Source organism: Onychomys torridus, chromosome 14, assembly GCF_903995425.1.
Source record: "Onychomys torridus chromosome 14, mOncTor1.1, whole genome shotgun sequence".
Classification (NCBI taxonomy): domain Eukaryota; kingdom Metazoa; phylum Chordata; class Mammalia; order Rodentia; family Cricetidae; genus Onychomys; species Onychomys torridus.
In genome coordinates, this window is record NC_050456.1 from 79417351 (window position 1) to 79442746 (window position 25396).

The 25396-nt window shown below is 43.8% G+C and overlaps 1 protein-coding gene across 1 annotated transcript in view; it reads left to right on the forward strand.

Moving 5' to 3' along the window:
- Tdrd9 (tudor domain containing 9) overlaps nt 1–24563 on the forward strand; it is a 109087-nt gene extending 84524 nt beyond the window's left edge. Inside the window, exons 29-36 of the mRNA XM_036206111.1 lie at nt 2758–2913; nt 3932–4002; nt 5796–5905; nt 6641–6737; nt 10085–10223; nt 13483–13601; nt 22907–22979; nt 23708–24563. Coding sequence (XP_036062004.1) covers nt 2758–2913; nt 3932–4002; nt 5796–5905; nt 6641–6737; nt 10085–10223; nt 13483–13601; nt 22907–22979; nt 23708–23809 — 867 coding nt within the window. The 3' untranslated portion in view covers nt 23810–24563. The remainder of the gene's footprint in view (nt 1–2757; nt 2914–3931; nt 4003–5795; nt 5906–6640; nt 6738–10084; nt 10224–13482; nt 13602–22906; nt 22980–23707) is intronic.
- The last annotated feature ends 833 nt before the right edge of the window (nt 24564–25396 follow it).

The following is a 25396-nucleotide window of genomic DNA, read 5'->3' on the forward strand; positions in this document are numbered from 1 at the left end:
GCCTTGGGCTTTGGCATATGCCAAGGAATGGCAGAGCTAGGTTGTGGTAGATTTATTTTTAGATTTCTGAGCGGTCTCCATACTGGTTTCCAAAGTGGCTGCACCAGGTTGCCATCACAGCCATGAATGCGGTCCCTCAGACCCCCTCTGCTCTCTGCTGCCTGGTGCTTCATTGATCTTGGCCATTCCGACTGGGGTGGAAGCTCGAAGCCATTTTGATTGGCGTTTCCCTGATTACTGAAGCCAGTGAACATTTTGAGACATTTCTTAGTTGTTTTTATTTCTTTTGGGAACTGTCTCTTCGGATCCATAGCCCATTTTTAAAGACTGACTCTCTGGTTTTTTAGTTCTTTGTATATTGTATAGCTGGAAAAGATTCTCTCCCTCTCCATGGCTTTCCTCCTCATGGGTTGATTGTTTAGCTGTGCAAGAAGCTTTTTGGTTTGAGGAAGTCTCACTTGTCTGTCATTGGCCTTAATTCCTGAGTGAGTGGAGTCCTGTTTGAAAGTCTTTAGGATTCTGCCTGTTTCCTCCCAGGAGTTCCAGCGTTGCCTCACATTGGGGTCTTTGAACATTTCTGTGAGTGTGACAGACACAGGTCTACTCATTCTTCTCTATGTGTGCCTCGGTTTCCCTGGACCGTCTGGTGAAGGTTCTGTCTTTTCTCAGTGTGTGTTCACCTCCTCGTCAGATATCAGTGCTGCAGCCACAGGCACTCATGGTCACCATGTCTTCCCCATTGGTCTGACCTCTGTGTCTCTGCCGGCGCCATACGGTTGTCACCGTCGCTCTGTGGTGGGTCTGGAACTCTGGAATGGTAATCCCTCCAAAGTGGCCCTTTTGAGTCAGGGTTGCTTTAGCTATTTGGGATTTTTTTTTTTTTTTTGTGGTTCGGTATGAATTTTAGGATAGCCTTTTCTGTTTCTGTGAAGAACGTTGTAGGGATTTTGATTAGAGTTGCACTGAATCTATAAATAGCTTTTGGAAGAATGGTGATTTAACAATGTTAATTCTCCTAGTCCATGAGCATGGGACGTCTTTCCATTTTCTAGTGTCTTCCGCTATCTCTTTCTTCAGAGGTTGAAAGTTTTCATTGCAGAGGTTCTTCCCTTCCTTGGTTAGGCTTATTCCTACATGTTTTATTTTCTTTGAGGCTGCTGTGAATACAAGTATTTCAATGTCTCTGTGTGTTTGTTATTGGTATATAAAGAAACTGTTGATTTGTGCAAGTTGCTTCTGTATTCTGCCACATTGTTGAATTTGTTTATCATTTTTAGAAATTTGTGGTAAAATTTTTAGGATCTCTAACATATAGTATCATATGATCTGCCAATAGGGTTATCTATTTATTTCTAACTGAGTCTTATTATACAGCCCTAGCTGGCCTGGCACTCACTATGTAGATCAGGGTTAGGCTGACCTGAACCTCAAAAAAAAAAAAAAAAAAAAAGTGCCTGCCTCTGCTGCCTCAGTTCTGGGTTACAGGCATGCCCAGTTATTATTTTTTAATTATGTATATTTGTGTGTGCCTGAGCGTGTGATTATAGGTGTTCATAGAGTTCAGAAGGGGGTTCCCTATCCCCTTGAAGCTGGAGTTACAGGCAGCTGTGGAACTGTGAGGGTGCTGGGAACTGAACTCAGAACTTGCACAAGAGAAGTACCCTCGTTTAACTGTGAGCCCTCTCTCCAGGCCTTGTCTCAACTTTTTGAGATTGGAAGTGTCTTTAGTTTATATTCATTTGTTTATTCAGAAGAGTGTGTGTGTGCTTACTTAGTGCCGGGTACTGTTATGTGTGTATAAGAGACAGAGTTTCACTGCCTCTGAAAATCAGCAGGGGAAAGTGGGTGGTCTGTAAATAGAGCACACAGTAAGAATCTTTAAACTGGGCACATGAAGCAGGCCCTGAATCCCACCTCTCAAGAGATGGAGACAGAAGGATCAGAAGTTCAAGGTCATCTTCAGCTACATAATTAAGTTTGAGGCCATCTTGGGCTATAGGAGATGTCTTTAAAAAAAAAAAAAAAGTAATAATCGTGTCCTAAATTATCTTTGACAAAGAGTCTTCCCTTCTCTCACATTCTGATATTTATCTATAAACATAAGTAGACCCTCTGTTGTTTGTAAGCCAGTGTACTCAACAAATAAATTATTCTTTAAGATTAAAAATTATTCCATGTGTCTGACTGTTTCACCTGCATGTGTGTCTGCACCTCATACATACCTAGTGTCCACAGAGCCCCTAGGAGTGACAGACAGCTGTGAGCTGCTATGAGGGTGCTGGGACTTGAACTAAGGTCCTCTGGAAGAATAGCTGGTACTCTTAACCACTGAGCCATCTCTCTAGCCCACAAATAAATCATTTTTATTAAGGTAGTTGCTTTTAATGTGTATGAGTTCTTTTCTGAAAAAATGGTTGTTCCTCTAAAGTCCTAGTATGTTAGAAATGTAGTTAAAGTCTTTTTTTTATCAAGTTCATTTTAAAAATCAAATAAAAATAATCTACCTGCATATTCATGGCATTCTAATCAGAATAATATTATAGCTATATGAAATGCATGCTTTTGCTTCAATTTTTGCTTTTTGAGACAGAGTTTCTCTGTACAGTTTTGTGCCTTTCCTGGAACTCACTCTGTAGACCAGGCTGGCCTCGAGAGATCCGCCTGGCTCTGCCTCCCGAGTGCTGGGCTAAAAGGTGTGCACCACCACCACCCGGCTTCCAATTTTTGCTTTTAATAAACATTTCTTGTTCCATTCAGCAAAGCTCTGAAGTCCTCAAGGGTTTCTTTGCTAAGTCGGTGGAAACTATGCCAGATGCTTCTATGTCTTCTCCTATGAAGGATGATGAGAAATATCTCATCCGGATTCTGTTGGAGAGCTTTGCTTCCAATCGGCTGGGCACTCCAAACTGCAAGGTAATTAATTTATAGGACCTATTTAAAATACGTTCTTAAAGCTTATTCATTCTGTATTATTTGCCAAGGATTGCAGCTGTAGGCATGATGGGTTTTCCTTCTTCCTGTGTATTTTATTTTATTTTCATTTTTAATTACATTTTTTTTTTTTGGTCTCTGTGTTATGTACATGTTGGGGCATGCATGTGCTGTGGTGTACCTGTGGAATTCAAAAGACAGCTTATGGGAGTTGGTTCTTTCCACCATGTGGGATATGGAGATTGAACTTAGGTCCTTGGGCTTGGCAACAGGCATGTTTACCCACTGGACATCTCCCAGCCTTGCTTTTTTACTCTTTGAGACAGGGCTTCATTAATGTGTCCCAGGCTACTTTGCACTGATGACCATCTGGCCTCAGGGTCTGCGTGCTGGGTCATAGGCATCTGACGCTGTGCCTGAGCTTCCTTGTTTGGTTTTCTACCTTGCTATTATTGTTTCTGTTTGTGTGACTCAGTCCTCTCTTCCATGTGGGTCCTGGACTCGAGCTCAGGTCTTCCTGCACCTGCTGAGGCGTCACGCTGCTCTTTCCCTGGTCTTCCCCAGCCCCTCCTCCTCCTCCTCCTCCTCCTCTTCCTCTTATTTTCTTCTTCCTGTTCCTCTTCTTCCTTTTCTTCCTCTTTCCTTTCTATCTTCCTCCCCTTCTCCTCCTCCTCCTCCTCCTCCCTTTTCTTTTTAATTCTTTGTGGTGCTGGGGATCACGTCCAGAACTTTCTTCATGCTGGACAAGTGCTTCTCCTCTGAACCTGTTTCCCCGTTGCAAAATTACTTTTTTCTTTTCTCGTCATTCCTCTGAGACTGTCTTGTCAGGCAGCTCAAGAGGCTTTGAACTCATAATCCTCCTGCCTCGGGTTTCTGAGTACTGAGATGATAGGTTTGTGCCACCAGACCCTCATACTGCTAAGTGTGAACCAGCGTTGGGATGACACTGTGTATATTAAGTGGCTGTTGTGTGTTAGTGACATACAGTTTGTATATGCAGGTTGTTCTCCATGGGCCTTTTAACCCCTATGAGCTGAAGTGTCATAGTCTGACCAGAATATCCAAGTTCAGGTATGATTGAATTAATTTTCCTATGAAGTATTTTATTTCTTTATCTGTAGACCTCATTAGAAGCTAACTTGACTTTGTATGTAAGCTACAAGAGTGTTTTAGCCCGCTCCTGACACCCTCCTCTGTCAGAGCTGAGGCGTTGTTTCCCTTTGCAATGAAAACAGTTCTACAGTTTCGAGTATCTTCTCTTCCGATTAAAGCTGTCACTCAGCGGGGGAAATCCCTCCGTGCTGGGACTGCTGAGTGACCTGCTGTCTGGAAGTAGTTTTGATCTGGGAAACAGTGGTAAACAGAATGCAGCTGTCGTCTTCAGTAATACTGTAGGCTGAAGGTGACAGAAAACTAGTGACACAGTAGTATATAGGATGACGGGTCTTGTCGGGGACCTGGGATACCTGGAAGCATCTGGGGTCCTGGATCCCAAAGGCCATGAAGCATTTTCCATGTACGGTGTGGGGACAGAGGGGCAGTTCTAATGACAGTGCATAGGCCTAAATTTGAGAGTTTGTATTTGTGAGGACTTTGAGTAAGTTAAGTACAACTGGAGGATTGGGTGGAGAGAGAAGGGGCTGCAGGCAGGGGGCAGCTAGGCAGGTTTCCTAAGTCTCATTTCAGAAGTATCTAAACGTATTGCATTTTATAAGGACCACTCTGGGTGAACGCTGGCTTCTCTGAGCTCTCCTGAGGACGAGCAGCAGGCGTCCTCTTAGCAGGGCAGGTACTCAGGCCCTGTCTCCAGGACGCCTGCACACACAGTGATAGCGGAGGATACGCTGAATTCTTGGTAAGAGCAGGCCTATGAGGCTGGTTCCCAGTATAACCTGAAGCTGGAGAAGTGTGGACACCAGCAGCCTTGTGAGCTCTTTCAGAAACGGGACACAGTTAGATGCAGCGATGACAGATAAGAAGCTTAATGATATCTTGGAGCCACTGCCCACATCTGCCCAGAGGAGGGTGGGGCAGATGGATGGGGCCACACGGTGCCTGCTCAGCTGGAAGGCAGGCAGTAGCTTCAGGGGCTGTGGGGCCTGATAGAGCAAGGGTACAAAAACAGGTTTGGGAGCTCTGGGATGGATGGTACCTAAAGGCAGGCTGTGGTCGTATTGTGTCCTCCAATATATTGTGCACCCTAATAAACTTATCTGAGGTCAGAGAACAGAAGAGCTGCTAGGTAGACATACAGGCCAGAAATGGGGTTAAAGCCTGAGAGATCAGAGGAATAGGAACAGCCACAGCTAACCTCACCTCACCAACTCTGCAACTTCCAAAGGCGAAATAATTTCCGTCTATATGCTTTGCTCTTCTGCCATCTGATTTGCGCTCTCTGTCCAGCTACATCACTTCCTCTTCCTGCCCAGCTCTGTTACTTCCTGTCTGTCTGTGCGGACCTCCAGACCTCCATGGTTAACTAGTGTTGGAATTAAGGCATATGCCACCATGCCTGGCTCTGTTCCCAGTGTGGCCTTGAACTCACATAGATCCAGACAGATCCCTGCCTCCAAGTGATAGGATTAAAGGCATGTGCTAACATTGCATGACTTTCGTTTTTACTTATAATGGCTGGCTTTTCCCTCTGATCTCTAGGCAAGCTTTATTTATTAGAGCACAAATAAAATATCACCACAGTGGGGAAAGGTGGGGAGGGTGAGAAATGGCACAGGGAGGGGCCCGGGGCCTGTGTGGGGATCAAGGCATTTGGCTGTGCAACCATCTTTCTGAGGTTCACTTGCAGGCTGGCATGCTCCATCACCTGACAGTGGGGCAACAGCTTGTGCCCTGCTGCTTCTTCCCAGATGTGTGTGGATTGAGAAAGAGAGCATCAACTCTGTCGTCATCAGTGACAGCCCCGCCGACCTGCACCAGAGGATGCTGGTTGCAGCATCGCTCTCCGTGAACGAGACTGGTAATGAGATGCCGTCTGCTGTCTGCACTCCCTCTCCTTGACTTCGTGACTTGGAGCAGTTCAGCTTGTGATTAGTGGGGAATTTATGCTCATGTATTACACTGTTCAGCTGTTTTTAAGAAAAATATTTAATTTTGTTTGCATGTGTCTGAGTGTGTACATGAACCACGTGTGCACAGGAGCCCATGGAAGTCAGAAGAGGCATCAGATACCCTGGAAGTGGGGTTATAGATGGTTGTGAGCCACCTTGTAGGTGCTGGGAAGTGAATCTGGGTCCTCTGCCAGAACAGTAAGCACTAACCACTGAACCATACCTCCAAACTTCATGAAGCTATTTCCTGGGTGCAATGGTCAATGCAAATTTAAGAAATGAAATATTACTACTTTTTGTTTTATACAAGGATGTGGGAATTAAATGATTCTTATTCTTCCATGTTTGTCTACAACGTTCTTGGCTGTAAGAAATCCTGATAAGATAGCCTAACAAGAGAATAAAGAAAACAGTAACTAAATGAGTAACTCTCTTGAGGGATAAATGCCTAAGCACATCCACGAATCTATCTGTAGGATGTGTGGGAGCCAAAGACAGGACATATGTTCCTTGGAGGGGACCCAAGTGGCCAGACTCAGCAGAAGATGAGCCGGTGGATTAGGAGGGGTTAGCAGGGGCTCTACCCTGTCACACCTAAGCAGTGTGTGATGTAGGTCTGATGCTGGCTGTCTACTGTGTGGCAGGGTCTACCATGCTCCTGAGAGAGACCTCCCTGATGCCTCACATCCCAGGCCTCCCAGCTCTCCTCAGCATGCTGTTTGCACCAGTGATGGAGTTAAGGTGGGTGTGGTTCTCCATTCTGTCTGTGTGCAGGCTTCTGCACAGTCAGAATCTAGGTGGAGCAAAGGAAAAGGGGACATCCACAGAGGAGCTGGTCTGTGATCCATCCTGTGGTTTCCGGTTTTCTCTGTGCTTCTGTGTGGTCTTTCATGGCCCCAGAGAGTTTTGTGGTGATACCAAAGTAACACTTGTTCAGGTTTCTGTGGTTAGTGATGCCAACAAGCTCCAGGCTATTTACTGTAGTAGTAGCATGATGGTCCTGCGTGTCATGGCCAGCATGTCAGTGTGCTGTGGTGCTCAGAAAGCTGAGTGTAAACAATGCATTTTCCACTTTGGGTATTTTTGACTTGGATGCTGTTGTCGTTTGAGTCTGGGGTGTGTCCCACATGCTTGGAAGGCACTGTCCTGGGAGGCTGTGGAGCCTTTGGGACTTGAGGCCTACATGGTAGATCACAGGTCTGGGAAGACATACAAACTCCTAGTTCTTGCCTGCTTTCTGTACTTCCTGCCTGCCACAGTGTGAACCAGCAGCTGTGGCTCTACCCTGTCTTCCCGCCATGGTGGACTAGAACCCCCCGACACTGAACCAGAATAAATTCCATCACTGAGGGCGCCTCTGTTAGTGTTTGTCACAGTGACAAGAAAAGTGATTAACATAGACAGGCTTGTTGGGGTGTGGGTCTGCTGAAGGAGAGGGACATCTATTGTTTTGACTTATTCAAAGAGCAGCTCAAATGTTTGTAAAGGTGCAGGCAGTGTTACAGGGAATTAAATTAAAACTAGGCCAAAAAAAGGACATGAAGGTAGAAACACGGAATAGTAAATAAGAGGGCATCCTGTTGTCTGTGGGCTTTTTGGTGGCCGATTGCCAGTGAGGAATCCTGTCAGCCTCTCTGCCCATGGGAACTAGGAAGTAAAGATGTGAACTACTCTTTAGTTCTTATGCAAATATCCAACATGGAATTCCACACAGACTTGAGTCCAGAGACCTGTGTGATGAGAAAGTCACTCTGTTAGGTTTCAGCATTATGGGCTTCATGGCATCCTCTGTGTGGAGTGAGGGCTGTGTTAACTTCGGGCACTGTCTTAGGGTTACACTTGATGTGCTGAAACACCATGAGTAAGGCAACCTAGGGAGGAAAGGGCTTATTCTGCTTATGCTCCACATCACAGTTCATCATGAAAGGAAGTCAGGGCAGGAACCTGGAGGCGGGAGCTGATGCAGAGGCCATGGAGGGTGCTGCTTACCTGCTTGCTCCCCATGGCTTGCTCAGCCTGCTTTCTTATAGAAGCCAGGACCACCAGCCCAGGGATGGCACCACACACAATGGGCTGGGCCCTCCCCATTGATTACTAATTAAGAAAATGCCCTACAGCTGCACCTTAGGCATTTTCTCAATCGAGGTTCTCTCCTTCCTGGTGACTCTAGCTTCTGTCAAGTTGACATAAAACTACCCAGGACGCTGGGCAGTGGTGGTGCACGCCTTTAATCCCAGCACTTGGGAGGCAGAGTCAGGCAGATCTCACTGAGTTCGAGGCCAGCCTGGTCTGGTCTATAGAGTGAGATCCAAGACAGGCACCAAAACTACACAGAGAAACCCTGTCTTGAAAAACCAAAAAAAAAAAAAAAAAAGGAAAACACAAAACACAACCCAGGACATTCACTATGACATATGCCTGAGAAAAACAACTTAGAGGATGAAAGACTTGTCTAAGCTCAGTGTCGTAGGCTTCAGCCCACATGCATGTGACTGTGGGCCTGTGGTAAGGCGGAAAGTTAGGATGGGATGTGTGGCACAGCAGAGCTACCCAAGGCAGTCATTAGAGAGAAAGGAGGGGCCAGGATCCTAGTACTCTGCAAGAACATGCTTTCAGAGACCTGGATTTCTCCTAGACCCCACCTCCTCCCTGTGGGACTACAGCCAGCAGACTAAAACTTCAGTAGTTCTCTTCGGAGGAGGACTTAAGATTCAAATCACACTATCCTGCTTGCATTACTTTTACCTATTGAGACATAAATGAAGCCGAATCCATGTATGATGACACACCTGTAAAGCATGAGCAGTGAGAGGCTGCTTCAGGAGGAGTATAAGTTCAGGGCCAGCCTTAGGCTGCATAGCAAGTTCAATGCTGATCTGAGCTGTTGGGTAAGACCCTATCTCAAAAAAAAAAAAAAAAAAAAAAAAAAAAAAGCTGAGATGTATGTATTACTACATGAGAACAACCAGAGTGAGATGCTGTGATGATCTAATAAAACTGGTTTCTTATAAAAATGGCTTGTATAAATTGAAATAATAATAAATTACATTAATAATGTAGAAGAAATTAGAATTTAAGGAAACATTATTTTTAATTTTTATCACATTTAAGAAAAATAGTTTAGATTTATTTATGTGTATGAGTGTTTTTGCCTGTGTGCATGTTAATGTGTATACACATGTACATACACCGTGTGCATGCCCAGTGCCAGATGAGGTCAGAAGAAGAGTGAGTAAGATCTGGAGTTACAGGTTGTTTTGAGCCACCATGTGAGAGACCGGAACTGGACTCAGGTCCTTGGTAAGGGCAGTGATACTCCTAACTGCTGAACCACTTCTCCAGCCCGTTTTATTGCATTTATATATACTTTGCATATGTGTGCTGCAGTGTGCACATGGAGGTCAGGGAGAATTTATAAGTTTTTTCTCTCCTTCTGCCCCGAGAGTGGGTCCCTGAGATTGAACTCAGGTTGTGAGGCTTGGCAGCAGGAGCCCTTATTCAGAGTCACCTGCTGGACCAAAAACATTTCTCTGACTGTTTTACAAAGCAAACGGCCCCTAATCTCTAAGTCTGGATTCTAGTTTTCAGCCTTACGTTTACTTACACACAGGATTCCCTCTCTCTTATTAGTCTGATGAAGGAGGTTTCTTACTACTGCATCCGCTCCAGAGAGAATTGAAAACCCAGCATTAAGGACTGGAGAGATGGCTCCATGGTTAAGAACACTAGCTGCTCTTCCAGAGGTTCCCAGCACCCACGTGGCAGCTCACAACCATTTGTAACTCCAACACCCTCTTCTGGCTTCTGAGGGCACCAGACACGCACGTGGTATACATACATACATGTGGACAAAACACTCATACACAACATAAAATTTTAAAAATGTGTGCAAGAAACCTAACATTGTGTTAATATGAATATTTAACTTATATCCTTATAGTGATATTTAGTCTGTATTTCTGTGTAAAAATTGAGGAATCACATAATTTAGTTACAATACTGGTGCTAGAAAAACACCAGGTAGCTTTATTAGTCACATATCTAACCCTGAAATAATGGCTTCGCTTAACTCCTCTAAATGCCTTCAGAGTTGACCGTGATGGAAAATGCTATACTGGCGTCCTTTGTGGTTTGGGATGGAATTCAAGTACGGAGGCCCCTATACTGCCAGAGCACGACATTGAGCTGGCCTTTGACGTGTGCTTCAATGTGGAGGACATTGTTGAGGTAAGTGCGGCATACTCATGGTAGCCATCCCACCTCCTTGCTTTTATACCATGGACTTCGCGTCTACCATAGTGCTTTAGGTGGAGACCTGCTTGCCTGCTTCCCAGGGCGGTCTGCCAGCGGACTCCTCCTTATCTGGCCCTGCAGTTCCCTGTGCTTCTTGATGGCCTCCGCGCTCTCATTTGCTGTCTCCAGGGGCATAGCCCTCAGTCCCATCCCTTCCTTACTAGTACACATAGGGGGGTAAAGAAATGAACTTACCCGACTTGGCCTTGCTGTAGCGGGCTGGGCGCCTTTTCTCTGGGGAGCAGCCACCAGCAGTGTGCCTGTGCAGCCAGGCTCAGCTTCTCGAGTGTCTCAGGCAAGTGGCAGTGCTAATGAAAACGTTTGTTTTTCTATTTTCTTGTTTTTATATTTCCTTATTCTAGTAATTTGTCTTTTTGCATTTTACAAAAACCTTGGAAAATGACTCTTCTCTAAAACTACCTTGAGAAATGCCACTCCAGAGTCCCTTTCCTTCTTGGACACTCTCTGGTAGCTGACCAGCTGCATGAGGGCAGGGAAGGAAGGAGCCAGAGTCACACTGTCCTAACCCCTAGAGCAGCAGCAGGACACCTGCTGTTAAATGTCACTGTGCCTTCACATGAAGAGACTTCTGAGAACTGGAGGGATGACTCGGTAGTCAAGAGCCCTTGCTGCTCTTGAAAGTATTCCTTTGATCACAGACTTCATTCTAGAAACAAATGGGCTCCATATGTGAACTTGGGTTTGGTACAAGTCGGCATGTGTACCAGAGGTTCTGTCTATGAAGGAAAAATTGGTTTTGCAGATCCTGGTAAGACCATGAAGAAAAGTTGCATACTGGGTGAAGATATTTATTACATGCCTGATTGTATCCACAATATATTAGCAACTCCTATGTTTGCTAGTAAAACACACAGCCAAGTAAAATATGATGGAAATGAAGCCATGAGAAGCCATGCAGCTCACATGTCATGAGGAAAATGCAGACGGATCCTCACAACCAGACTGCACACCCCAGTCCTCAGTGCTGACGGTGATTGTGGAGAGGCAAGGGCCCGCGAGAAGCCTTAGTTCTCTGTGTGCGCTGCAGAGGGGTTGCCCTTGGAGGACAGGCCTCTTTCCAGATTAAACCTATACCATATGACCCAGTAAGTCCGCCCCAGGACACTGAGCAGCTGCTCTGCTCTGCTCTGCTCCAGGAGTTAGGACGTGAGTCGGCGGCTCCTTCCTCCCCTGCCCTCCCTCAAGTAGCTGGTCAGCAGCTGCCAGAGGGCTTCTGAGTGCCGTTTCTCAGGGTATTTTAGAGAAGGATCAGTTTCGAAATTTCATAAACTGTACACAGACATGAGTGACTAGAATAAGGAAATATGAAAACAAAACCAAAAAAAATTATTTTTATCAGACTCAAAAGACAGCTGAAAGATGTGAGAATGTGTGTCCCCAGAGAGCCCATGCGTGAGCGTCAGCAGCTCATTCATAACTGCTGCTGTTAATGATATCTTTTGACAAGGGAATGTATACGTTAGCTGTGGTAATACAACAGAATGGTACTTGGCAGTAAAAAGGAATGAATGATTCATACAAGAGTGTGAATAAATCTTAGAAGCATTTACTACAGGAATTGGGGTGTGTCTGTGTGAACCTGCTAGGAAGACATTCTGTATAGGAAGTGGGTAAGTGGTTGCCAGGAGACAGGGAAGTGAATAAATGGGAGCTTGAAGTTAAAGAGGTGAAGGTAGAGGGCACAGCTGTGCATTTGCCCCACCCCCATGTCCCTAAATAGTGGGTGTAATATATGACTTGCACACCACGCAGTGTGAGGGCGCCCAGAATGGGATACAAGTGGAAAGGACAGTGGGCAGAACTGTTGGAAATGTCACATGTACTGTGTTGAAATAGTAAAGAGAAAAAGAGCTGGGGGGAAAGAGAGGAAAAGGCAGCTCCACATGAACACTGTCCTGTAGTTGTAGTTTGGGGAGTTAGGGAGGCATGAGTTAGTGGGTCTGAAGCCATTTTCCATATCATTGGGGTGACTGTATAAGGGAATGGATTTGGGAACCATGGTTGTTACTAAAGGGGGGAGTTAAACGTGAGCAAGAAAGGCTAGTGTTAGTATATGACTCCTGTAGTGCTGGGATAGAGCCAGAGATGCCGGTGCGGAGTGTGATTAGTTCACACTTGAAGGGCAGCTAGGTGCAGAAGCAGGTACAGGTCTGTGTGAAAATGGCCCTGTCCATACGCAGTGTCCATCTCTGGGAGGGCTGCTGGGAAGGAGCTCCTCTGGGGCAGAGTGTAGTTGATCTCAGCATGTGTTTCTAATGGGATTGCCCAGGTTGGGAGCCAGGTCTCCTTGAAGAAACTTGTTCCTCTAGGAAGGGCGTAGGAAATGTAGGTACCGAGAGCATCTTATAGCACCATAATGGAAGGATACATATAAAGCACACAGGGATAGGATACATCCAAGGATATATAAGCCAACTAGAGGGAAAGCTGCCAGTTGGCTGCTGAAACAGTGTTGAGCAACAAAGTAAAGTAAATACATTGGATTATAACCCAGAATATAAAATACCCATGTGTCTAGGTAGAGAAATAAATGATTGAATAACTCAGTGGGAGAAAACCAGTTAGCTACCGGGAGTTGAGGTGGGTTATGTGATCTCTGAGGACAAGTGAGACTTAATGAACCAGGTAGGGAAGGAGGTATTTTACAACCAAGAAGCCCTGCAGAGTCAGTCCTTAGCCGAGCTGTCATGGCTACATTCTGTGGTGCAGGCAGACCTACAGAATGTGAGGAGAAGACAGTGTCTCCCTTCTAGACAATGACAACCTCAGATCAGGGAGCATGCTACAAAATTCCCAACCAGAACACCTCCAAATTGCTAGAGTCTTGTAAAGCAAGAAAAGACTGGGAAGCCATCCTATACCAGAGAAGACATGGTAAGTTCAATGTGGTTCTGGGGCCTGGGGCCTGGAGAAGAAATGGGATGCTAATAGAAAATTGGTCTAATCTAAACACAGAGTTGGTAGCAATGTTCCAGAGCTGGTTTCTCAGCTGTAACAAATGTAAGAGAAATTGCATACAGGCTTGTGGGACCTGCTCATTCTTCAATGTTATTTCTGTTGATTTACTAATTCTGTAAACTGCTGGCTGATGCTAGTCACGGAACACAGCTTTGAATGCTGTGACCTATTTACTGTGGAAACAGCCACATAGTCTGTCACTGTTCCTTTACAGATTAATATTCTCAGGGCTGCTATCAACAAGCTAGTATGTGATGGGCCAAATGGATCCAAGTATCTTGGGCCTGAAAGAATTGCGCAGTTACAGGAAAATGCACGTCAGAAACTTCTAGGGTAAGTTATATGGTGACATACTGTTAAGGTATACAAGACAATATACAACGTGTGTGTGTGTGTGTGTGTGTGTGTGTGTGTGTGTGTGTGTGTATTTAGTCATTTTGATGTGTGGATGTTCTAAATCACTTAGGAGATGTGACAGATAAATTACTCATGTGGGATTTTACTGCTGAGACACCTCTGCAGGGCAGGGCACATGGACTGCAGAGTAGTGCTGTATGTATCCCATGTATCACTAGTTACACATGGGGCACAGGGGAGAGAGTGAAGTCTGTGCCTTGGAGACTGGGGGGTCCTTTGACCATCCCTCTCTTGTGCCTTTCATCTCTCACTGGCAGCTCCATTCTGAACCAGAGTTCAGAGGACATAGGGTATCCATTGGTGTCCTCAGTGGGCTGCCTCTACCTCCCAAGTGCTGGGATTATATAAATGTGCCACCATAGCATCTAGTTTTCATATCCCCCCCAAGCTTGAATTGAGGTTTCATACATATAAATCATTCCTGTTATTATTTTTATTTTTTGGTGGTAATGTGTGTGTACTTCTCTTCTTTGGGGTTTACTGCTGTGGTGTTATCTATTGCCTGTGTTTTCATGGGTGTATCTGACTTCCTTAGGTTGGAATTTTCCTTCTAGTGCTTTCTATAGGGCTGGGTTTGTGGATAAGTATTGTTTAAATCTGGATTTGTCTTGGAAGGTCTTGTTCACTCCATCTATGATGATTGAAAGTTTTGCTGGGTATATTAGTCTAGGCTGGCATCCATGGTCTCTTAGTGTCTGCATTATATCTGTCCAGATCCTTCTGGCTTTCAAAGTTTCCATCGAGAAATCGGGTGTTATTCTGACAGGTTTGCCTTTATAAGTCACTTGGCCTTTTTCCTTTGCTGCCCTTAATATTCTTTCTTTATTCCGTACGTTTAGTTGTTTAATTATTATGTGGTGAGGGGACTTTTTTTGGGGGGGGGGTCTAGTCTGTTTGGTGTTCTATAGGCTTCTTGTATCTTCATAGGCATTTCCTTCTTTAAGTTGGGAAAGTTTTCTTCTATGATCTTGTTAAATATATTTTCTGTGCCTTTGAGTTGGTATTCTTCTCCTTCCTCTATCCCTATTATTCATAGGTTTGGTCTTTTCATGGTGTCCCAAATTTCTTGGACATTTTGGGTCATGACTTTGTTGGCTTTAGTGTTTTCTTTGACTGATGAATCTATTTCTTCTAACGTATCTTCAACATCAGAGATCCTCTCTTCCATCTCTTGCATTCTGTTGGTTATACTTGCATCTGAAGTTCCTGTTTATTTACTCAGATTTTCTATTTCCAGCATTCCCTCTGCTAGTGTCTTCTTCATTTTTTCTATTTTCCTTTTCAGGTCTTGAACTGTTTCCCTCATCTGTTTCATTGATTTTTCATGATTTTCTTTCAGGGAGTTATTGTTTTCTTCTGCTTTATTTGTCCTTTCCTCTAGTTTTTTATAGCGTCCTTCCCATTTTTTGTTTGTCTGTACCTCCACTTCATTTTTGATTTCTTCTATATAAGGCTCTAGCCTCTTCATGATGTTACTTATAAGGTTGTTTTCTTCTGCTTCTTCCATTCTGTGATGTTCAGGTCTAGCTGTTGGAGAAGGCTAGGTTCTGGTGATGCTGTATTGCTCTTTATTTTGTTATATGTACTTCTGCCTTGACGTCTGCTCATCTCCTTGTGGATTCGTTCTTGGTCTTATCAGTGTACTTGGTCCATACAGAGCTGACAGATTTAGGGAGCCTCTCTCTGGTCCAGATAGAAGCTCTGGTAGATGAGAGTGCTGGCCGGATAGGAGCTGGGGGGCTGGACTCTGAGTCTCAGGAAGTCCCTGGGGTCTCCTTATCTTGTCCAGATGGGAGTTCTGGGGCAGGATGGAATGCTGGATGCTGGTCTCTAAGTCTCCAGAAGTGGCTGGGGTCTCCAGCAGATGGGTGTGGGGGCAAGGCGTTGAGGTTGTAGTGTCCACCAGAGGGTTTCTCTGGTCCAGATGGGAGTTCCGGGGCAGATGGGAGCTGGGGGCTGGTCTCTGAGTCTCAGGAAGTGGCTGGGGTCTCAGGCAAATGGGTGTGGGGGCAGGGTGTGGAGACTGCAGGGTCTGCCTGCAGTCTTGGAAAAGGGCTCATACATATAAATCATACATAAATTATATATATGTATATGTACACACACACACACACACACACACACACACACACACACATGCTCGTGGGGCCAGCATCCTGGTCATGAACAATGAATATCAGTGATCTCCCCAACCTCGTTATGGCACTGTCACCCACCCCCAACATGCAGCCTCAGTCTCTGTAGTTCATCTGAGCTTTGGTCATGTTGATAGGTCTTTCTTAATGTCTCCTTCCCCTCTGGCTCCTACACTCTTTCTGCCTCCTCTCCAGAGGGTCCCTGAGCTCTCAGGGGAGGGACTTGATGGAGAGTCCCATTTAGGGCTGAGTGTTCCCAGGTCTGTCACTCTCTGTGTAATGCCTAGCTGTGGGTCTCTGTATTTGTTCATCTGCTGCAGGAGGAAGCTTCTCTGATGATGGCAGAGCAAGGCTGTGATCTATGAGTGTAGCAGAATGTTGTTAGGAATCACTTTATTGTTTCATTTCCCCCCTTTTTAGGCCAGTTTGATTTGGTTTTCCCCTAGGTCCCTGGGTTATCTAGTCTTAGTGTTTGGTCACCCAAGCAGTTTGGTATGGATTACATCTCATGGAGTGGGACTGAGTTGATTCCCCATTGCCCTAGCATATCTTGCAGGCAGACATCATTGTAGATAAAGGATTTGTGACCGGCTTTGTGTTTGTTGCTCTTTTGATAGTGTGCAGAGTACCTTCCTGTACCAAAGATGCTGGAGCATAGGGGTGAAGGTTCTCTGTAGGCATCAGGTTGGCTTCTCCATAGTTAGTATAGGGGTTGTGTTCAGCAATGGGGAATTATCAGTTTGTGGAGACCAACCTATAGTTTTGGCAACAGCCTGGGTTGTTTGGAGATTCCCATGGGGCCCCTTTGGCCAACAACTCCAATTTGATGTCACCCAGTCCTGGTCCTGGAAACTTCTTTGCATGAAAAAAGATTGCCAGTTGGGATTCTGTCTCCCCCATTATTCCTCCATTTATATTGCCTTCATATATGTATGTATTTTAAGAAGTTTCTACTATATTAGGTTTCCATACTACCCCTCAAATGCTCCTTAATTTTAGTTGTTTCTCTTCATATTCCCTCCCACAATCCTTTTCCCTTCCCCTCCCTACTTGATCCTCCTATCCATCTCCCTCGTCCATCCATATCTGTCTGTTTGTATTTCCCTTTTCTAACAAGATGTATCTGTTCCCTCCAGTCTCTTACTCTATACCTATCCTCTGTGGTTCTTTGGATTATAGCTTGATTATTATTGACTTAACAGCTAATATCCACATATAAACAACTACATACCATGTTTATCTTTCTTGGTTTGGGATACTTCACTCAGGATGACTTTTTTTCTACTTCCATCCATTTGCCTATAAATTTCATGATGTCATTTTTTTCAATAACTGAATAATACTCCATTGTGTAAATGTACCATATATTTTCTTTATACATTTTTCCGGTTGAGGGACATCTAGACTGTTTCTAGTTTCTGGCTATTATGAATAGAGCAGCAATGAACATTGTTGAGCAAGTGTCTCTGTAGTATGATATAACATCCTATACCTAAGAGTGGTATAGCTGAATCTTGAGATAGATTGATTTTCATCTTCCTGAGGAATTGCCACACTGATTCCCATAGTGGTTGTACAAGTTTGCACTCCCACCAACAATGGATGAGTGTTCCTCTTACTCCACATCCTTGCCAGCTCAAGCTGTCATTTCCTTTATTGATCTTGGCCATTCTGACAGGTGTAAGAAGGAATCTTAAAGTAGTTTTGATTTGCATTTCTCTGATGACCAAGGATGTTGAACATTTCTTTTAGTGTTTCTCAGTCACTTGAGTTCCTTATATGGAGAATGCTCTGTTTAGATCTGTACCCCATTTTAAAAATGGGTTGTTGTCTTGTTATCTAGTTTCTTGAGCTCTTTATATATTTTGGATATCAGTCTTCTATTGACTGTGTAGTTGGTGAACATCTTCTCCTAACCTGTAGGCTTTTTCTTTGTCTGAATGACGGTGTCCTTTGCTGTGCAGGCATCTCAGCTCCATGAGGTCCCATTCATTGATTGTGCTAATTGTGTTCTGTTCAGAAAGTTTTCCTATGCCAGTGAGTTCAAGGCTACTGCCCACTTCCTTTTCTGTATACTTCAGTATATCTGTCTGGTTTTTGTTGAGGCTTTGATGCATTTGGGTTTTGTTCGGTGTGATAAGTGTGGATTCATTTGGATTCTTCTACATGTAGCCATCCAGTTTGACCAGCAACATGTGTTGAGGATGATGTCTTTTCTCTAGTGTGTATTTCTGGCTTCTTATCAAAGGTCAGGTGTCCATAGGTATGTGGATATATATCTGGTTCTTCAATTTGATTCCTTTGATCAATTTGTCTGTTTTTGTGCCAATACCATGCAGCTTTTATTATTGCAGTTTTGTAGCAAAACTTGAAATTAGGGAGTGATATTTCCATCCAGTTCTTTGATTATTCAGGATTGTTTTAGCTATCCTGGTATATTTTGTTCCCACATGAAGCTGAAAATTGTCCTTTCAAGACCTGTGAAGAATTACGTTATTATTTTGATGGGGATTGCATTCAATCTGTAGATTACTTTTGGTAGTATGGCCATGTTTTCTTTTCTTTTTTTCTTTTTCTTTTTCTGGAGCTGAGGACCGAACCCAGGGTCTTACACTTGCTAGGCAAGTGCTCTACCACTGAGCTAAATCCTCAACCCCAGGATGGCCATTTTTAGTTACTCCTACTGACCTACGAGCATGAGGACTCTTTCCGTCTTCTGATATCTTCTTCAATTTCTTTCGTCAGTGACTTGAAGTTCTTATCATACAGGCCTTCCACATGCTTGGTTAGAATTACCCAGATAGTTTCTATTATTTGAGGCTATTGTGACAGGTCTTGTTTCCCTGATCTCTTTCTCAGTCCCTTTGTCATTTGTCTGTAGGAGGGCTACTGATTTTTGTGAGTTTATTTTGTATACAGCTACTTTGCTGAAAGTGTTTATTAGATGTAGGAGTTTCCCAGTGGAATTTTTAGGGTTGCTTATGTATACTATTATATAACATCTGCAAATAATGATACTTTGACTTCTTTCTTTCCAGTTTGTATCCTTTTGAATCCTTCAGTGGTCTTATTGCTCTAGCTAGAATTTCAGTACTATATAGAATTCCAGTACTATATTGAATAGATATGGGGAGAGTGGACAGCCTTGTCTTGTTCCTGATTTCAGTGGAGTTGCTTTGAGTTTCTCTCCATTTAATTTGATGTTGGCTGTTGGCTTGCTCTAAACTGCTTTTATTACGTTGAAATATGTCCCTTGTATCCCTGATCTTTCCAAGGCTTTTATCATAAAGGTCTGTTGGATTTTGTCAAAGGCCTTTTCTGCATCTAATGAGATGATCATGTGGTTTTGCTTTTAGTTTTATATGGTGGATTACATTTATCAATATAACTGTGTTGATCTATCCCTGCCTCTTTGGGATGAAACTTAATCATGATGAATGATCTTTTAGATGTGTTCTTGGATTCGGTTTGCAAGTATTTTATTGAATATTTTTACATCTATGTTCATAGGGAAAATTGGTCTGTAATTCCTTTTCTTTATTGGGTCTTTAGGTGGTTAGGGTTCAGGGTAAGTGTGGCCTATAAAATGAAATGGGCAGTGTCCCTTCTGCTTGTATTTTGTGGAATAATCTGAGGAGTATTGGCATTAACTCTTTGAGAGTCTGATAGAATTCTGCTCTAAAACCATGTGGCCCTGGGCTTTTTTGATTAGAGACTTTTAAAGACTGCTTTTATTTCACTAGGGGTAAAATACGTCTGTTTGTTTATCTGGTCTTGGTTTAATTTTGGTAAATGGTATCTATCGAGAAAATTATCCATTTCTTTTAGATTTTCCAATTTAGTGGAGTACAGGTTTTTAAAGCATGTCCTAATGCTTCTCTGAATTTTCTCAGTGTCTGGTGTTATATCTCTTTTAATTTGAATATTCTTTCTCTGACTTTTAGTTTGGAAAAGGGTTGGTCAATCTTAATGAGTTTTTCTGAGAACTGACTCTGTTTTATTGATTCTTTGTATTTTTTTTTTCGTTGTTATTTGTTTCTATTTGATTGATTTTAGTCCTGGGTTTGATCATTTCTTGCCATCTACTCCTTTTGGTTGTGAATTTTTCTTTTTGTTCTAGAGCTTTCAGGTGTGCAGTTGAGTTGCTAGTATGGGACCACTCCAGTTGTTTTATGTAGACACTTAGAGCTGCAAACTCGTCTCTTAGCCCTGCTTTCATTGTGTTCCACAAGTTTGAGTATGTTGTGCGTTCATTTTCATTCAATTCTAGAAAGTCTTGTTTTTCTTAGTTTCTGTCCTGACTCATTTTTCATTCAGTAGAGAGTTGTTCAGTTTCCATGAATTTGTAAGTTTTCTGTTGTTGTTGATACCCAGGGTTTTTTTTTTTTAAGATTATTGAATGTCTCTGGCATATTTTAAAAATTTATTCTATGTGTCTTTTACATCATGCATCTTGATCTCATTCATTTCCCCATCCTTTGCATCCACCCTTCACCCCTGCATCTTTCCCCCCAATAAAACAAAAATTTGAGAGAAAAAAGGAAAAATTTAAAAAGGAAAAAAACCCTAAAAATCTCATCATGGATGCTGCAGTGTGACACAGTGAGTTATGCTGCATGCAAAGATATTTTAACCCATGGTGAATCAGATAGAATCCTGTTTCTGTTGAAACTTGCTTTATGTCTGAGTATGTGGTCAGTTTTGGATTAAGTTCCATGAGGTGCTAAGAAGAAGGTGTATTCTTTGGTGTTTGGTTGAACTTTTCTGTAGATATCTGTTACATCCTTTTGGTTTATAATTTCAATTAGCTCCAGTATTCTCTGTTTAGCTTTGTGTAGATGACCAGTCTGTTGGTGAGAGTGGGTATTGAAGTCTCCCATTATCAGTGTGTGAGGGTCTATATGTGATGTAAGCTGTGGAAGTGCTTACAAACCTGGGAACCCTTGCGTTTATGGCACAGATGTTAAGAATTGCAATTTGCCTGCTTACTTCCCTAACTGGAGTGGCTTGTGCCTCAGGCTTCTTTCTTATTAGACACAGACCAGCAGCCCAGGGTGGCACCACCCGTAGTGCCCCCATCAATCACTAAGAAAATGCCCAACAGCCAGACCTAACGGTGACATTTTCTGACTTGAGGCCCCCTCCTTTCAGAGAACTCTAGCTTGTGTCAAGTTGACAGAAAACCACCCGGCACACACACATAAACCATCAGCACAGTCTCACAGTCTATGTCTGTTACTCCCAGTGTCCGTCCGTCGTCCTTTAACCTTGCTAGGGAAGCCAGTGCTGGCCACAGTCTTCTAGCCAATTGCCTGTGCAAGAATAGCATAGAGTCTGGCACACTTGTACACTGAAGGGTCCAGAATGCTCACAGCCTAAGCTATGTGCCTGGACGGTACCTAGCAAACCCCATACTTCAAGGAGTATGGGTTCTTCCTGTGCCAGCTCTACAGGGGCATTTGTAGGCCCAGTTACATTAGCTGCTGGAGGGACCCCCTGGCCATGGGGGCCAACACCTGAAGCTGGTTTTTCCTCTTTCCGTCGGTGTGAGGGAATCTTTGTTCCAGTTAATTCTTGTAGTTTCCTTAGTTACTCCAAGATGCAGTGTATGGGATGGGAGGGGAGCTCAGACTCGGGCTCCCGAGGTTAGGCTCAGATGCTGCTTATGCAAGAAATACTTTACAGCTCCCCTGGGTGGGTATTTCCATGGTGTATCTTTCTATTCTACTTGTAACCTAATTGCTTTTTAAAAACTTGTTTCTTCATTGACAGTTTCACACAAAGGTATATTCTGTTTACTCTCACTATTCCCTCTTGTGTACCACTACAATCGTGTCCCCCACCTCACCCACTGCTGCCCTTAGTCCATATTTATGCCTCTTTGTTTTGTGACCCAGTGATTTTAACCAGGGCTGTTTGTGTGACTGCACATTTGAAACTGTCCATTGGAGCCTGGTGGGCTCACCTTTGAGTCCACCACTGAGAACAGTGGCTGCCCCAGAGAGGTAGGGCCTAGTGACCCCTCCACGGTCAGGCTTGACTGTTGACAGGCCTAGTCTCATGCAGGCCCAGTACAGTCAACTGCCACCGATAGCAACATTTCACAGCCTCCTCCCTGTTTCCCGCTGACAAATTCTTTCTCTTCCATCTTCTAAAATGTTTTCTGAGCTGAGAAGGTAGTGGTATAGATGTCCTGTTTAGTGATGAGCCCTCAGCTCTACCCTGTTTCTGCTCATAAAGACATCACATTACACATCTATTTTGTAAACATGCATTGCACACAGTCTTTGAGCAGTGGTCCATTCTTACAACTAATCACTTTTCTTCAGTCTTTTCCTCTCTGCCCTTCAATATCTTTTCAGATCACATTTGATCTTTTAAAATCAGATCACATTTGATCTTTTAAAAATAACATCTGGAGAATTTCCATTTCAATTACTTCTTGCTTATAGAATTTCTATTTTTATATAGTTTTCCATTTTAAGGTTTTTCTCCAATATTCCAGTTTTCTGTTTTATTGCCATCATATTTGAAGTCTCTCAGTGCAGTTTGCTGTATGTAGTTCTGGCTGTGAATCTGTCATGGCTGCTTTGAGGTCTTGTGTACTGATCCTTCGTCTGCCCCTGCTCCTTTTTCCTGAATAGAGTCGTATGCTCTTGTCTCCTGATTGGCATGTCTTCTAATTCTTTTTGTTGAAAATTTGGAAATTGTAAGTAATAAATATAATAATCTTCCTAAAGTCTGTTGTGTCCTATTTTTCCACTTTTAAATGAACAATATATTAAAATATTGTCATAACTATATACATTTTGACACTTTGAAAGCTTATTGTAATTCTGGGATATTTGTAGACTTTAAACACACATACATGTTTTTAAAAAGATCACCCTGCTGTTTATAATGCTAATGAATAGTTAAAATGATTTTCTGGATGTGGTGTGTGTCTCTAATCCCAGCTCAGGAGACTGAGGCAGGTGTCAGAAGTGGAGACCAGCCTGGACTGTGTAGTAAAGCTGAGACCAACCTCAGCTACAAAGCAAAACCAGCCAATGGCAAAACCTTTGATTTTCTTTTTTCAAATTGTAGCTTGTTCTGTCGGTTGAAGCCTCGAGAGAAGATTATTCCTAAATGGCATGAAAAACCCTACGAGTGGAACCAGGTATGTGGAGCTGGACGCCTGGAGGAGCAGCCTGCTGCTGGAGTAAGGAAAAGATAACTGGGTGGGCATGGGCGCAGAGCAGGACAGCAGGAATCTCCAGGCAGAGTAGACAGCCACTTCTCAGTGCCATCCTCTACGTATCCTTTGGAGGAGGCAGGCCCAACCTTGTCTAGCAGGGTCCACTAAGTTGGCACAATAATGGGCAACAATTGAAAGCAGAGTTGTATTTGAAAGTTAGTGTGCTTTAGAACACGTTGTTTTAAATAAGTAACTGCTCCTGCATATACAGAGCGTGTGGGAGATTTCTCAGTGAAGGTTACCTATTACCCTATTATTAAACATCAGTTTAAAAATGTTTGATCAGAGCCAGAAAAATGGTTTAGCTTGATGATCTTGGAACCATGGTGGAAGGAGAGAACCAACTGTCCCAGGTTGTCCTCTGACCTCACCCATGTGCTGTGGCACATGCATGCATACCTGCACATTTGCATGCACATGCACACACAGGTAAATGAAATTGAAAACCCTCATGATGCCTATTAAAATGAGTGATCAGATATGTAGTGTGAATTATGAAAGTGGAGGAACGTCTGCAAATAGTTTTGTAAAATGGAAAAAACACTTTTCTCTCTTCCATGTCCACATCTAGGTGTACATCATTTTATGAATTTGGTGTCTAGACAGGTCTCATCCAGAGTCTGACTTGGTCCTCTTTTCTGCCCACCCAGGTGGATCCAAAGCTGGTCATGGAGCAGGCTGACCGGGAAGGCAGCCGAGGGAAGAACACTTTCCTGTACCAGCTTCACAGGCCTCTCGTGCTCAGTCCCTGACTGGCTGGTGCCAGGCGCCCTGTGGACAGCTGCAGGGGTCTGCTAGAGGCCCCCCTGCAGCTGTCTCCTACTCCTGCCACACCCCAGGGGCTTCTCCACCTCACCTCCTTTGCTCAGAGTGGAAATGGAAAGTCTAAGTCTTTTCAAGAAATGGAGTCATGGTATTAAATACTTTAGAAAAAGTTCTGAAAGAAGATTTGTTTTGGAAAAATCTGTATTCTGCTTTAAATGTATGAGGGTAAATGCAAGCAGCCAGTCCAGGAGACAAGGTTCTAGAATGTGCTTGTATGCCTGTCCTGTCACAGGCTTAGCCTGGGTGCAGGAGAGAGCCAGACTGATGGCTTACTGTGGGGCACACATGGACCTGCCCACCCCAAATATGTGTATGTGTTTGTGTTTAAAAACCATGTGGCATTTTCTGATTTTTTTTCTCATGAAAATATGTGGTTTGGGTATAACTTCAGTTTTGTATATTTAGGACTTGTAGTTAAGCCTCTTAGAGGTGTGACCTGGCAACTGGCATGTCTGGTGAAACAATAAAAGCATTAGACACTGTTTCTGTTTCTAATAGTTTTGGGTCAGAGGACAGTCTTAGTCAATGTCCTGTTGCTGTGAAGAGACACTATAACCGTGACAACTCTAATAATAAAAAGCATTTAATGGGGGCTGGCTTAAAGTTTCAGAGGCTGAGTCTATCCATTATCACGGTGGCGAACATGGCAGCAGGCATGGCAGGCATGGTGCTGGAGAAGGAGTTGAGAAAGAGCTACATCCTGATCCACAGGCAGAAGAGAGAAACAGGGTCTGACATGGGCTTTTGAAACCTCAAAGCCCACCCCCAGTGACATGTAGACGAATTTCTAAATGGTCTTATTAAATAAAAAACATGGAGCCAAATATAAGGGTGAAAGCCTTAGAGATCAGGGAACTAGGAATAGCCACCAGCTAACCTTACCTCTCCAGCTCTGCAACTCCCAACAGTGAGTTCCTTCCTGTCTACCTGTGCCTTTTATTGCTTTGCTGTTCTGCCCTCTCATTGGCTCTTAGTCCAGCTATCTCACTTCCTTGCCACTACCTGTCTGTACAGACCTCCAGGTCCCTATGGTTGGTACTGGGATTAAAGGGGTGTGTCACCATGCTTTGCTGTTACTTGTAGAGAGCTGCGCACAGCCACACCCATAAGATGGTGCCGGCTTCCGCCCCCACCTTCCCGATGGTGAGTGCTCTCGGGAGTAAACAACTCCATATTTGGCTTAGTCCTAGGATCTGGCTTGCTTCTGTGAACCTGGACCTATCTGCAGTGCCCACGTGGCAGGCTGGGATTGGCCACCCAGGGGCTATTTAGGTTGTGGGCGGGCTTTCCCCAGGGTCAGAAGATTGTTCAAAGTTCCTGAGTAAACTGCTGAAAGAAGAGCTCGGTGTTGCGTCTTCCTTGCTGGTTGAGGCGGTCGTGACAGTTACTTAGTATGTCCTTGAACACACAGAGATCCTGCCTGCCAAGTGATCAGATTAAGGGCATGTGCTACCACTGCCTGACTTTTGGTTAATGTCTTGCTACTTCCCCTGATCTTCAGGAAAACTTTATTT